The sequence below is a fragment of the Dermacentor albipictus genome, chromosome 3, assembly GCF_038994185.2.
Source record: "Dermacentor albipictus isolate Rhodes 1998 colony chromosome 3, USDA_Dalb.pri_finalv2, whole genome shotgun sequence".
Taxonomy (NCBI): domain Eukaryota; kingdom Metazoa; phylum Arthropoda; class Arachnida; order Ixodida; family Ixodidae; genus Dermacentor; species Dermacentor albipictus.
The window spans coordinates 71,049,378-71,064,332 of NC_091823.1; the positions used below are offsets into that span (position 1 = coordinate 71,049,378).

Here is a 14,955-nt window from a genome sequence, read left to right on the forward strand (position 1 = left end):
AAGAAATGTTAGCCGACCCTAATCTTTGACTTCATTGTCTTAGTGGCACTCACACCTCGGCATTGGTGTTTTATGTTAACATTAGGCAAACGCAACCCACGAATCGAACTCGGAGGGAAATGTTTTCCATTATACAGCGGGTAAATTAAATTAAGGTATGGGGTGTTACGTGCCAAAACCACTTTCTGATTATGAGGCACGCCGTTGTGAGGGACTCCGGAAATTTAGACCACCTGGGGTTCTTTAACGTGCATCTAAATTTAAGTACACGGGTGTTTTCGTCCCCATCTAAATGCCGCCGCCATGGCCGGGATTCGATGCCGCGACCTCGTGCTTATAGCAGCCCAACACCATAGCCACTAAGCAACCACTGTGGGTCAGCCGGTTAAATATCACGCCACCCTCTTGTGTGTTAGGTCATTAGTGACGGCATTACTTCCGCTTTCTGCTTCCGGGTTTCCAGGAATTTCGTCAAAGTCGTGTCTCTAAAATCTCTAAAGCCTCCAAAATCTACGGTTCTGTGCTTTGGTGTACGGAAATCAGTGATTTCTAATTTATTCTAATTATTCCAGACACTTCAGTAACTCAATTTGTAACTGAACTTATGCTCTCCGAACGTGGGGGGAACTAATGCTCTGATATCACATCTATAATTAAACATACGAATTTTGTACTGTACTATTTCTTTCTATTGTTATGGTTTATTTTGAATTTCTTTCCCGGTCGTCTCAGTTGTTTCTAACTGAATCTACTTATTCCAGTCCATTCAGTAACTCAACATGCAACTAAACTTATGGTCAGATATCATGTCTAATGAAACCCATAAATTTTGTACTGTACTATCTCTTTATACTTTTTGCGATTTATTTTAAGTTTCCTCCTTGGTCGTCTCAGGAGGTGAATCGGAAGTTCTGCGCAAGGAACAGGAGCGTCACTCGATGCTCGTGCCACTAATACACGCGCATACAAACACAAACTCGAAGCACTCTAGCAGACGAACACGGGTTCAATTACGGTATCACAGATGCCTGTATCCGGCAAGAACGCTAGAAACGCCTTAGTAACGCCTGTTTCGAGATACTCGCCTCACGACGGGTGATTAAATACAAGTTGTGGGCTATACTCGGATGCTTATGAATTGGTGTTATTGTTGGCATGCCTCTTAAACACTCTTGCCTTGGCTGACTTCGATGTTACGAAAGATCTGCCAATTCTGACCTGCCGTGTGTGAAGGAGACGTTTCGTAAGAATATTTGCTGGAATACCGATGAATTTCGTAGCGCAGTCCACTGGCAGATATCTCGAAGCGACTGCTAGTCTGAGGATGTCCGCTGAGCGGTTAATTACGCTCTCACGACATGTGCTCTAGAGTGAGTAATCTAGAAAGTCAATTATCGCAGCTTTGTTGCTCATTACTGATCATAGCAATTTGTCGTGACTCGTGAAATAAATGTTCGCCTGCTCATGTAATGTAAATGAACAGACAATAGCACTCTTTCTCTTTCTCTTTCTTTCGTTTTCTTTCTTTTATTTTTCAGGCGAACGACTGCAACGAGACTAAGAAATGGGCTGGCGGTGTTAATTCGCGTGTTTGTCGCACTCTAGTTCAGGCTAGGTGCGACGTTGATGTTTGGGCAGACATTTCTGGGCTCAAACCGACGAGCATGTGGTTTAAAGCCTACGGTTTTAACTTTTTCCAGTGTCCCATAGCCATCACTGACAGATTTATTTATTTACTTATTTATTAATTTATTTATTTATTTATTTATTCCTCAAAGGTACCAGAACAGGACATTACATGAGAGGTGCGCACACATTGAAAAAACGGCTTGTCAGGTTAGGTAATGTGATTTGAAAGATTGTCTTCGATGGCAGCGTTGAAACGAGAACTTTAAGCGATGAGAGCGAAGTGATTTGGGACAAATGCTGTTCAAACGTATAAGTTCAAACGTCTTGTGGCGAACATCCCCGACAGCCAACGATCTCGCATTGCAATCAAGCATCATTTTCGCCTCCTAGCGTGGACACTATAAAATATTCCAGCTGTATTTAACGCTACAGATAAACGGCTAAGGCTGCGGCGTACTGTTCGTTTAGGAACTAAAGCAATTGAGAAACAATTACAAGGGTGAAGATGAAGGAACACTATGACTGGTTTTCTGTATTCACTACAAAAAAATACCGCCGTGGTAGCTTAGTAGCTATGATGTTGGGCTGCTAAGCACGAGATTGCGAGATCAAATCCCTGCTACGTCGGCCGCATTTCGATGCGGGCGAAATGCGAAGACACCCCTCTACTTAGATTTAGGTTCATGTTAAGGAACCACAGGTGGTCCAAATAATGCCGAAATCCCCCACAACAACGTGCCTCATAATTATATTGTAGTTTTGGCACGTAATACCCCATAAGTTATCTTTTATATGTACGCACATTTATAATTATTATAAACCCACTTTACCAGGCAGTTACTGTATAGAGAAGTTATTCAAGCTTGGCTGTCAAACTGTCCAGTTAAACGAAAGAAGATCCTGGCACAATGAAAACGCCATTCATCCCGCATACTAGGAATTTTTCCCATTTTCGCGTTCTTTCAAAACAGCATGGTACCAAAAAACTGCGATAGAATGAGACCAGCCTTGCACTAAAGCAGTGTTCACGGCCTACCGTATGCTGCCGGCATAGACAAAGTCCGGCCCCTGGAACGGCTGTTGGTCCTGAACCAAGGGTGTCTTTTGTGTGGAAAGGCGGTGCACAATGATGACGAAGCAATATAAATAACGCGAAGAGGACCGGGTCCATAAAATAGGACTGATCCCTTTTTTTTTATTCTTCAAAACTATACGCTCAAGCTCACGCCGAGTCGGTCCAATAGCCGAGCCAAGGCAATGTCCAGCGGAAAGAGTCCGGTGGCACGCCATATACGGATCCGGCTCCTGCCGAAATTAATGGCGGCACTGGGGATGAATCGAAACGCGCCACGATGAAAAAGGACGACGGGCGAAGGCACAGGGTGCAGCAATGCGGCGTTCCTCCTCTTTTTAGAGCGGACTCGCCTTTATTGCCGCGTTATTATTCCACTCACGCCACGGCTCATCGTCGGATCGGTTTGGTGTTTGCATGACGACGGCGAATACTATACGCGTGGTCGAGCGGGTGGGGAGGGGGTGGGGGGGGGTGGAGGGGCTAGTTTCCTGATGATTTACACGACCCTTCGAAGTGGACTTCGTCGTTCGGCCTTCAAGGTCTCCGCTGGGGGAAAGTTCCCCTTTTTTCTTTTCTACTCGAATAGAAGTTCGACGCTTGTGCTAATCCTGGTCAGAAACTTGACCCTCTCGGCACACAGTGTTAGCCGTTATTTTGTGCGATAGTTTAGTGACTCCCCCAAATGGCGGAGTGTCTTCTGTGCCACGGTATTGTAATCTCCGTCTCTAGAGTCGGCTATGCTTTGGTTTGCGTGCGTGCGCTTACATCTTGCCTACTTTTTTTGTTGCTTACGCACACTAGAAATTGATACGTGTATAGACAAGGTCTCAATAGTCAAGTTCTCTTGCGCAAACCAACCTTTTTTGTGGATGGGTCTGCAGGCACGGTACGACTTTGCATGGCGCGGCATACAGCGTACGCCATTTAGAAAGGGAAACGTTTTGTTTGCTCTTTCTCCACGGCGGGAGTGGCCGTGGCCCCTTCGTGAGGATAAGCCACCTTGCGGTGCTGTTTGGCACAGCGAAGGTTCAATCTATTTCATGAGGATACACTTTTCCTTCCATGTAGGCGTACACTTTGATACGCATTCTCACTTCAACTTCACGATGTTCGAAAATTGTTCAAAATAAGGTATAATTCTACTTTGAAACAAGGTGCAATATAATTGGGTTTTACAGTGCCAACGTAAAGGGGCATTGAAGGAAAACGTTAAGTCGTGCTAGGCTGAGAGATTAGGCCTCTGCAACAACGAATTCGTCATTCGTAGCGACAATAGAGCTTGAATGAGAAAGCGAGTAAAATGTTAAATTGCCACGGCGCCGCCTGTTCTACCTAGTGGTACTTCTCACCTGACGTAAGCATTGGTTGATTCCAAGAGAGTGGCATATGAGGAGGTGACGTGGAGATTACGTCAATTCGTTCGTTTCGGCGCGGGTAGTTCAAATTCAAGAGCAGCAGTGAGGCCTTCAGTAGAAATTTTCTACGCAAGGAATTGATATCTTGGCAAACAGAAAACGTTGATGAATTTTTTATCAATCTAGCTCGACTTAATGTATTTGTCAATTGGACCCATATATAGAGCTTTTAGCTATGCGTTCAAACATTTGTATAAAAACCTTGTAATTATTTATACGCAAATTAAATTCAAATAATTGTTTACTGTCCCTTTAACGCACATGCAATCTTAACGGATGCAAGCACCAGCAAAAAAAAGTATTACCGCTTATAGCTACAAGTTTAAGTTTTAGAACCAAAACAAACGTGATTAACGGAACATGCGCGTGGACAGCATTACGAGTGTGACATGGTGCTTACTTATTTATTGTTAGAAGTGTGCGAATTTTGTTCTAACAACAGACGAAAATTGCGCACTGGTGCATTTCTTTCCTGGAGGTTAAATCTATAGAACTATGTGAAGACATAACAGTTAAATTGCTGAAGTCGCGAGAGGCAGCTTGTCGACATCCTGGCAAGTAAACGTATATAATGTGTTCAGTCTTCCTGTGCTAACCTAAGTAACTTAACCCTTTGACGGTTTTCGCCGTACATGTACGGCGGCGGTTTTCTGTCCCGCAAGGTCTTTGCCGTAACGGTATGTTTCCGACCCTCCGTTTGAAATTTCGCGCCATAATGACGATGCGTGCTAACCGGGAGGTGCTGCCACCTCTTAGCATTTACAACATGCGTTTGAAACCGGCGCTACCTTCTTGGGGAGATAAACAGAACTAATTGCTAGCTTCAGCGCGTCGCTCAGACTGCGGCAACGCCCCTTTGGCGGTTTCAGTTTCGCCACGTGATCGCAACGGAGGCGCGCGAAACGTTAATTTTTTCTTTGTCGGCACTCTCTTGCAGGGTGGTGGAAGTTGATTTCTATCTTGATTGTCGCTGCTCTTAGCTTGTTTCTCAGTGCTGTCGCGAGGTATTCTCGCTCTCAGTGGCAACGCGCTTTCGCGGTTTCGGTTACGCCGCGTGATCGCAGCGGAGGCGCGCGAAACGTCAATTTTTTTCTTTGACGGCAGGCTCTCGCAGGGGAGGCGGAAGTTGATTTCTATCTTGATTGGCACTGCTCTTAGCTTGCTTGTCACCACCGCTCACGAGGTATTCTCGCTCTCTGCGGCAACGCGCTTACGCGAGAGGGTGCCTCAGACCTCTGCCCAAGGCAGCCGCACGCAGAGGTGTCGTGTGCGCCAATGCAACTCCTCACTCCAAGAGAACAGACACGCATTTTAGGTGTGCAGATTACGATAAGGCGCTTTGCGTAGACCCGTGTTTCAAGGAGTACCATGCTCGGAAATACTAATGAACATTTTGCAGTTCTGAGTGATGCCGACACCAACATACTGTTCCTAATTATTTTTTACTATTTATTCCCGACTTTATATATACATTTTGTACATTCAAAATCCGCAATAAACTAATTTGACCACCTGGGAAAGTTTTTTTTCAAAATAATTCGACCCTCAAAGGGTTAAGCTCTCTGTGGAAGCTGAAGACCATGCGACCAGGGATGGAACAAAAAGATGCAGCCGAGGACGGCAAATGGTTAAGGGATGTGAAGGTATGAGAGAATATACAGGCACGAGATTTGATCTGATAACGCAATACGTGTGTAATTACGGGCCGCTATGAGATGCCTTCATACTGCAGCGGGCCTTTAATAGCGCTTGTCCTGTCTGGTCTTCCTTTCTTGTGTCCTTGTTTATTTTTTTTGCGCTTTAATTAGGTCAGATATCAATTCTTACAAACTCGCCCAAATTTCAGTTACTGTAAGTTTAATAGACTGTTGATGATAGGTAGAGCTCATGATGCAGCTACAACGTGGTAAATGCGGGGCCGAAACGCGCTTCTTCCTGTTCGGCTGTTTCTCCTCCATGCTAAAACAGCTAAGCTCAAAGTCTAAGTAGTGACCCAAACAGTGATGCAGCTGCCTTCGGACCAATCATTTAAGTCAATTAGCGACGTACTAATGACTGTAACACAGCATTGTTGCAGTAGAACCAATGTGCGTACGTTTGCCATATCAGATTATTGCATCTCAGAGCGCGAAACCTCTCGTACACCACGTGGGCGGGCACCAGGGGCGTAGCCAGGGGGGGGGCTTATGGGGCTTCAGCCCCCCCCGAAATTTTTTCGTGCTGTCCATGCACCGCCGACCAAAGCGACCCCCGTCGCCGGAAATCACTCTGGATTTTGTCTAGAATGTCTTTTTGACGCTCGAAAAGACATTTAACCGCGAAGATTACAAACTCGGGCTGGATTTCGTGGCAACGCCCATACACCGGGAGTCACATAACGCCAAGCAGTCCCATCCGAGCACAAAGTTTCAAGGGCGCTTTGATGGTGAGCGGGCTCGCCGCCGCATTTCCCTGAGGCCACGGAATCTATGGAGCGCATGGATATCAATTGCGAAACTTTATGGGTATAAATCTCATAAGCTCTTGATGTGAAAGGTGCATTGACATTTCCAAAGTTGTGCTTTAGATTTTCAATTGCGGAACTTTGTGGGTTTAATGTTGTTATAAACATTTGACGCCAAAGGTATATATTGACTTTTATAAAGTCTTACATCGAAACATACAACGAGAGAAGCCAAATCAACACACTAGCAGACGAGTTGACGAAGCAGGCAGCGAGGTCCAATGAGACGAAGCGTTGGGGTGGTTCATTTGTGCCATCATGTCACATAAAAAAATATCAACATTTTTTTTAACCTACGCCAGAATATCCATGTCAAGACACTAAAGCCAGCCAAAGTAACTACGTTCTTATTTATTTTTTCTACTTTGACTTTTATTCGCGAGGACAGATTGAGCCTCTTCAATTCTTTTTTGTTCTCGCTACCCTACCCGCGGGCTGCCAGAGCCAGCCAGAGCGCATACGTTTTTCTCGTATGGCCCCGACCACCATGCGGTGCACTTCGGTGCGCGTTTGGTTTGCTCTGGCCGAGTGGATTTTCACCGGACAGAGTTTTGGACGCTTTCTGCCTAGCAGACGAGAAAAAAAAACAATGGTCGCTCGCCGCCATCATTGTGGGGACTCGAAGGATTGCACCGCATTCCTTGAGCGGAACCTTTCCGGAAAGTCTTGTTTCGCCGCTGTAGGATACTGAGCAGTGTGCGTATGGTTCTCAGTGGACCAAGCGTCTCATGTTTTCTTCGGTATTCCTTCCGTAGCCCCATTAGGTGCCCGAAGTAGGCATTAGATTCTGGCCAACATACTTTCCTATGCGTTTTTTTTTCCATTTCGGTGCCTCCGCCTCACAGAAAAAAATACATTGTTGCGGCGCAGCGAATTGTCGCATGGTGAAAGTTCGATTTTGATATTTCTTTTGCGGAAAGTAATGGGCGACGGGACGCTTCAGTTGCCGGATACGTTTATTATATTATTGCGAAAGCAATTATATGGACACTCCAGGCGCATTCCTGCCATCGCCCTGATGTTTCGTATAAAGTCCAAGGGTGATAACATCGTGACCACGCGCTGCATGCTGTATGTGCGAGTGAAAGCGTAGGAGGGGAGGTGGAATGGGTGAGCCGACGATGGTGGCTCAGACTTGTGTGCGCAAAGGAGAAAAGCGGGGAGCAAGCGCGCCGCCTTCCGTCGCGCGCAATACATCGGGGGGAGTGGATGGACTGGGGGCGGAATCTAGGATTCTGTGAATCTATGATTGTGCAACATGTTTATTTGCCTTGTTTGACGCATTATATACAGTTACTTCTTCTTACATACATAGACTCATTGGAGACTTATACGTATACTTAAATATCTTGTTGCGAGGTTTTGTGTATACATGCAGTGAACTTTGTTTCCAGTGACACTTTTTTGTCCTTTATCAAGCCGTATTTTCGCATTTGCATATCCCATTGTATCTTTGCATTTCTAATGTACGAAGGCGAGTCAAATGAAAGTGAGCCTACCCTAACCGCGCAATAATGGTTCGGTTCATTATCTGCGAGGCATGCGCGTAGGAGAACGGCATGTCTCATTTACAAAAGTGACACGCAGGTGTGAAGATAAATGTTCTTTAATGCTCTCATACACTGGGTTGAATATGGTTGTGTCACATAATGGACACTTCAAAAGCTGAACAGCTCGGTGTCGCGAAGTTTTTGACAGCTGAAGGTGTTTCCAAAACAGAAATTAATCACCATATGACTGCCGTGTACGTTGAACACTGCATTTCATTGACCACTGTGAATCGTTGGAGCAAACGGTTCAAAGGACGTACGTTGCAAAGACATTCCAAGACCGGGCCAAAACCATCGTGCAATCACCCCCCACACAATTTCAAAGGTTCATGAGCTGCTGAAACAAGAACGGAGGATAAGCATCGATGAACTGGCAGACCGTCTGAACATCAGTCACGGTTCGGTTCACGCCATAATTCATGAGTTTCTCGGTTATCGGCTCTTTGGTGTGCAATGGATCCCCAAGATTTTTATCCATCGCGAGAAGACGGAGAAGTTTCGCGCTGCCTTGACTCATCTGATCGGGTATCACAGTGAACATGACGACTTGTTTGCAACTGTGATCGGGGACGAACCTTGGGGCCACTACTACGAGCCTAAAACACGACGGCAAAGCTTACAGTGGAAACATTCGAATTTACCACGTCCAAAGAACGTAAAGGCCATCATTTCCGCTGGAAAGGTGTTCTTGACTTTTTTTTTCTATCGACAGGGTCCATTACTGATAGAATTTGCTAAATCTTGAGAGGCTATCAATTGTTTCCGAAACGCCAGAACGGCAGCGTGTCGCAATCAAGAACGAACAACGTAGAAAATTGACGAATCGGGTCATCTTGTTCCACGACAATGCCTGTCCCCACGTCGCTTAGGCGGTTAATACAAAACTGGCAAAGTTCAAGTGGGAAACGCTGCAACATCCGCCATACAGCTCAAACCTGTCACCTTGCGACTTCTACATTTTGGGGCAAACGAAAAAACAGCTCAAGGGAACCAGATACAACCCATGGAGTTTTATAAGACGGGGATCACGCAACTCGTTAGTCAATAGGACAAATGTCTAAATTCTCATGAAGACTACTTTGCAATAAAGTACCCCGTTGTTGGCTCATTCATTTGACTTGCCCTCATATATCTTGCAGAACTCCTGCTTTCTATACGTGCTCTCTGTCGCGACTATACCTTCGGTGCAATTACTCACGATACACGACAAGGGACAGCTACTCCGGCGTAATACATTGGAACAAACGACAGCGTCATTGAGATTTTTCACTGGCCACTGCATATATACAAGAATGTAAGCACGGTTCTTGAATGACAAAGTTTCATTAACATATTTGTCCTCAACTTGTTCAGTTCATTGCCTTTTAATTTTTCATATCAGCGGCACGCACTGCTTTCCTGGTTTCGAACTGATATAGTTCTAATGTTCGTGTGATATTTTCTTTACTTAATAAATAGACAAAAAACATGGAAGCATTGACGTCAGTTATGTTGGGCACAATTTTTGGCACATACGAGTATAATATTTTATGAAAAAATACATACTTTACTTGTATTTACAGTGCGTAGCTTTCAAGAATTCGTTTGCAGCATCTTTTGCAATGACAATGCAATTATTATTCATGTATTTGATCCCTTGATAAATTGTTTAAGAGGAAGCTTTAGCTCGGGCCCAATCCGACGCGGCCTATTCAAATATTTGTAAAACGCAGAAACGCTTTTCTGAGATAATCCTGCTAATCGCTTTTATTGAAATTGGTTGCATTTAAGAGAGAAAGTTAAATCCTAGTGTCTGTTGGAAAGAGAACTTCGATTTAGTGCCTGAATTTTGTTTAAAATATTTTGGAAAATTCGAAAGTTTGAAAAAATAGAAGCACGACGTTTACAAACTAATAACTATGCATGAAAAGCAGATATTGTGGTTCTGTAAACGGCATTTATTATAACAGTCAAAGCGGACAAGTTTGCTGTGTCAATTTGTATCTTAATTGGTTACGTTGTGTACAAGGGTTCTGCAAAAGCCGTATTTCCACAATACTAAATTCTTTTGAGATTCATGTGTAACGTAACTTTTTTGTCCGCTGTAGATGTACTATTAGATGCAATTCACAGAATTGTGATATCATTTTTCATTGTTGAGTCACGGAGTTTTAAACTTGATAGTTTCGTTTTCTGGAAATTTTCAATTTTGGCCAATTTTTAATAAATAATTGACCACCTAAATGAAAAATTCGAAGCCAGTGGTCACTAGAATTAAACTTGTTCTTTTAAATGCAACAAACTTCCTCAAATTTGGTGAAGTGGTTGCAGGGAAAAACGAATTCCCCTTCTACATGTACTTAAATAGGTGCATCCGAGCTAAAGCTTCCTCTTAAGGAGGAGGCTGAGCTGCATCGTGCAGCTATATATATATATATATATATATATATATATATATATATATATATATATATATATATATATATATATATATATATATATATATTGGGCCAGTGGCGTAGCCCCCCCCGAACAAAATTTCTGGCTACGCCGCTGGCGGGCACTGGTAGACATTATGAGGCTTACGTCTACATTACCGCTAGAATTTTATACACCTGCACTGAAAATTATGGCCCGAGAAAGCTTCTACACTCCAAGCTATATACTACTTCGTTTTTAAGTGACTTCTTTTCCGCTAAAACTTGCTTATATTCATAAAGTGCCAGAGTTCGAATTTAGCCCGCTTTGTCAAAACATTGGGCCCCGGTAAGCAGTATACCTTTGCATTTGTGAGGTTCCTTCTACGCCTGTATAATCCCTGTTGTCAAATGCAATTTGTTGGGTCTTGTGATGAGTAGTGAAAATGCGTAAAGCAGCGTTTAAGCGGTCGTTACTGTAGAAGTGCCGCTTGGTGGGCCAGCTGGTTCATGCTGACGCTTGAGACAACCAGTGAGAAAATTGAGACGCAAACACGACATAAACACGACCAGCGTTGTGGTGTCTCTTCTTTCTGTCGTGTTTGCGTCTCAATTTTATCGCTGGTTTTCACAAGGGTCGGTATTGGTCCGCGGTTGGTAGAGGTACTCAAGGCTCAAGCCGAGTGTTTCTGCCGTCGCTTTCAAGTAAAACCAAGGTTGCAGACTTAAGAAACATTCTACGGCGTTCAGCGAAGTTTCCGTTCGTGTTGTCCTTCCGCAGATACGCATTGGCATCCACTCGGGCCCTGCTATGGCTGGCGTCGTTGGTACTCAGATGCCTCGCTACTGCCTCTTCGGGCACACGGTCACTCTAGCAAACAAAGTAGAGAGTCGCGGATTGCCCAAACAGGTCACCATCACAGAAGAGACAAAACGGTGAGTTCCTTCGATTTAATAATATAAGGAAGCGTAAGAAATCTTGGAGTTCTGTGAAATAAATTCGAAACATTTGACATTTCATTAGCCCTTCCTGTTTCTTTTCATTAATGTAACAGCTGCGCGTTGCGTTACCTCTCCACTCGTCCTTGCAAGAGCAGACAAGGCATCGGGAATGCATGCATGAAGAGGAGACCGTTTTCATTTGTATGCGCCCACTTGTAATATACACGAGGTTCAAGGCTTTTGTTTGTGCCCTATCCCTCAAGACGCTGCAACCTATGCCGCGTGAAACTGCGGGATCGAGGTTGACTGCGCGTCCCCTCCCGTGCATATGCATTTTGAGAGCGCTGATTCACTACTCAATGAGGCAAGCCTTGGTCTCTGGCTGTTTGGGGGTGGTTGTTCTGTTGTTCTGTAGGGGTCTGAGTAAGATTACCCGTGATGTTTTATACTTCTGCCTTTATCACCGACAAAAGTATTTAATTAGCGCACACACTGGGTTAACGACTGGCCCTAATATAACAGGAGCTCGTATGACGTCCACTAGAAAGTGTTGACACCTCCCATTTAAGGACAACAGACGTCTGCGACATGTACAAAAAAAATTGGCTGTTGCTTCAGTTACCAAGTGCCGCTCTCCGAACAGGCACCTTAAGAAGGACGGCTACCTGTTCCTGGCCACGAAGACTTCCCCCGAGCTTCAGGTGTGCTGCTACAACGTGTCACGGCCGGGTGACGCCGTGGCACCGGATCCTGCCACGCTGGGGCCGGCGCTATACGGAGGCGGTGGTCACTTCCGGTCACCCACGGGATCGCCGGTGCACTCGGACAGAAACACTGGCTCTCGGAGCTCGTCCACACCATCTCCCGGCGGATCCCCACTCGTCACTGGCGGAGACATGGCCAGGAACCCCGTAAGTTTCCGCAGTTGTTAAGTGCTTGGTCGACGAACAGGTAACTTTGAGACGCCGGAGAGAAACGGGGGTTGAGATTTAGTTTTGTAACGCCTGTACGAGAGGTGCGCCCACACTGGTATTCTATGTTTGTTTCCCGTCACAATGCGTGCCGCTGTATCTGTTTAAATCATCCGCTGTACCAGCACGTCTCTCATGTAACTCCATCGTCAAGTGTTTAATGGCCCGGTGAGCACCACAGACAACACGCTCAGAAGTAAGACGCACGGTTCGTGCTGATATGGCTTAAAATGTTACTGACTGCGTCACTTGTCTCTCCAATCCAGGACAAAAAACATCCTGCTACACCCCACGCAGGGTAAGGCCATTCTGCCTGCGGCGCTGTAGCGCGAAGACGCATCGCTTGTAGCAGTGTTGTAGGCGTTATCAAAAACAAAAGTTCCGAAATACGTTATTCGTTACGTTCAAACGAAAGAAACGCGTTACCATCCTACGTTAGCGAAAATTAAGGTAGCGTGCTACCGTTTGCATTACAAAGAAATAGGTAACTTATATTACTTTGTCGTTACTGCATGTTCAGAAATTTTAGACTTCGGGTCTTCGTTGCATGTGCCCAAGACAACAATGTTATAAGGGTCATATTTCACATACAGCAAACTTGTACTTTGAATATAAATTAGCGAGATAAGTTCGTATAAATCTCTAGGACTTGAGTACAATTACTGGTCAAGTGTTTCTATCTTTAGAGTGACATCTGATGGCTTGAAACTCTGGGGCAGGTGGTGGAACCATGTCTTCATCGCGCAACTAAACCGAAATCAACGTTCCTTGCTCAATGTTAACTCTCCAAAGAATTTTTTTTTTAGTAAGGTTTGCTTTCTGCATCATCAAGGGCATGTGTTACGAAGCACGCGTGCGGGCCGAGGGAATAGTCGTCGAGAGCGCTCGTGCATTTTGTTTATTCGCCACACGACTTTACTTAAAAGGTTCTGTGCTCCTTTTTTCTTCTTTTCTTTTCATCTTTTCTTTCTTTCGGGGGGAGGTGGGGTGTGGGCACTGGTATTTAATGTAAACAATAGCGTGACGCTTCACGTTACTTATAAATGTTAGCGTAAGTACTCCGTAACAGTTAGGTAAGCGTAAGGAGTACGTGACTAAGTTATCAAAAAAAAAGTAACGCATCCGGTAACGCCATTATCTGTGACGTGTTATCGCCGACACCACTTGTAAAACAAGAAATAACATAAGCATGCTCTCACAGCGCAGTCTCCATAGCGTTTAGGGTGTACAAAGGCACTGCTTTGCCACTATCGCGCTATTTCTCCGGCTGCAAAGTACACTATGTGTTCAATATATCCGCACACTTAGTTCCTACCTGCCGTTACCGTCAAAGAGTGACCACTGACACCACGTCAAGGGATCATTATGTTGTACTCCACATCATCGCGGACCACGCTGGGATGGTCAATAAAAGTGATTCGCGAGAAATGGTGCGAGCTGAAAGGAGCAACCGTATTATAAATGACTGAAGGCTAGAATACTATAATAGATGCACCTCAGTAAATATAAATTATCTTCTGCCGATCTCCAACGCTGATATGCATAGGGGCACAAATACATGCTAGCTGTAAATGAAAAGCCCTAAACATAAAACAAGGAAGACGCCTTTTTTTGTGTTTTTGAACAAGCAGATTTTCTTTAGTGTTCCTATTACTCCCTTTACACAACCATTGCGCTTCATTTGACCCATCACTACAAGCTGCCGATTACAGCAACATTATTCAATCATGCCGCAGGGACTGCAGGCTGCGTAACGCCTCATATCCGCTAACCTCATCCTGTTACCCGGTCTCCTGATGGTGCAGTCGGTTGATCGCCTCTCTAAGAATTCGAAGTGTCTAATATGACTAAGTTACCTTTTCAGACGTAACATTCTCAGTTAAACAAACGCACAAATAGGTCCAGTACACCTGCAAAATTGAGAGCAGCACTAAAGGCGGCTTTTCCCCATAAATAACCTTACAATGGAGAGGCCAGTTACGACGGAGAAGCCAGTCTTTACACACGTTTGGTTCAGTTTTCGGGAAACTACGCACGCATTCATGCATGTATAGCTTTCTGAGGCACATTGCCGATAACCGAATATCTGGCAATACTAAAAAAGTAATACTATGCGGAAATACTCAGAAGCAGTTTCATTGTTACTTTTGATCAGAACGCTCGTTCCATTATGTTAACCTGGCCTTGTGTTTGCTGTCAAATTCAAGGAACCTCACCAAATAGACAAATAGAACATCCTTGAACCACCTTTTGCTCACCTGCATGGCTCAATCGATCTCACTTAGTTCTAAGCTGACACTATTTCCTTTATGCATAATTGCAAATCATGATGAGAGGTCCTGGTACTTACGTAATTAAAGAGCGAGTACATATAGTGCATAAGAGAAATGCGTACTTGAGAGTAGAAAAACGGAGCATAGTAGACGTGAAATCGCAGCTCATTACGGGAAGCTGTGCGTTATGGTACAATTACC

At 44.6% G+C, this 14,955-nt stretch overlaps 2 protein-coding genes across 6 annotated transcripts in view; one reads left to right on the plus strand and one right to left on the minus strand.

The window, feature by feature from the left end:
• Positions 1-14,955, minus strand: part of LOC135914317 (guanylate cyclase soluble subunit beta-1-like) — a 969,460-nt gene that overhangs the window by 793,832 nt on the left and 160,673 nt on the right. The gene's annotated exons all lie outside the window — the stretch shown is intronic.
• LOC135914316 (guanylate cyclase soluble subunit beta-1-like) overlaps positions 1-14,955 on the plus strand; it is a 219,282-nt gene that overhangs the window by 202,282 nt on the left and 2,045 nt on the right. For all 3 annotated transcript variants that reach the window (XM_065447108.2, XM_070535555.1, XM_070535557.1), the window contains 2 exons: positions 11,350-11,504; positions 12,154-12,421. In XM_065447108.2, coding sequence (XP_065303180.2) covers positions 11,350-11,504; positions 12,154-12,421 — 423 coding nt within the window. The remainder of the gene's footprint in view (positions 1-11,349; positions 11,505-12,153; positions 12,422-14,955) is intronic.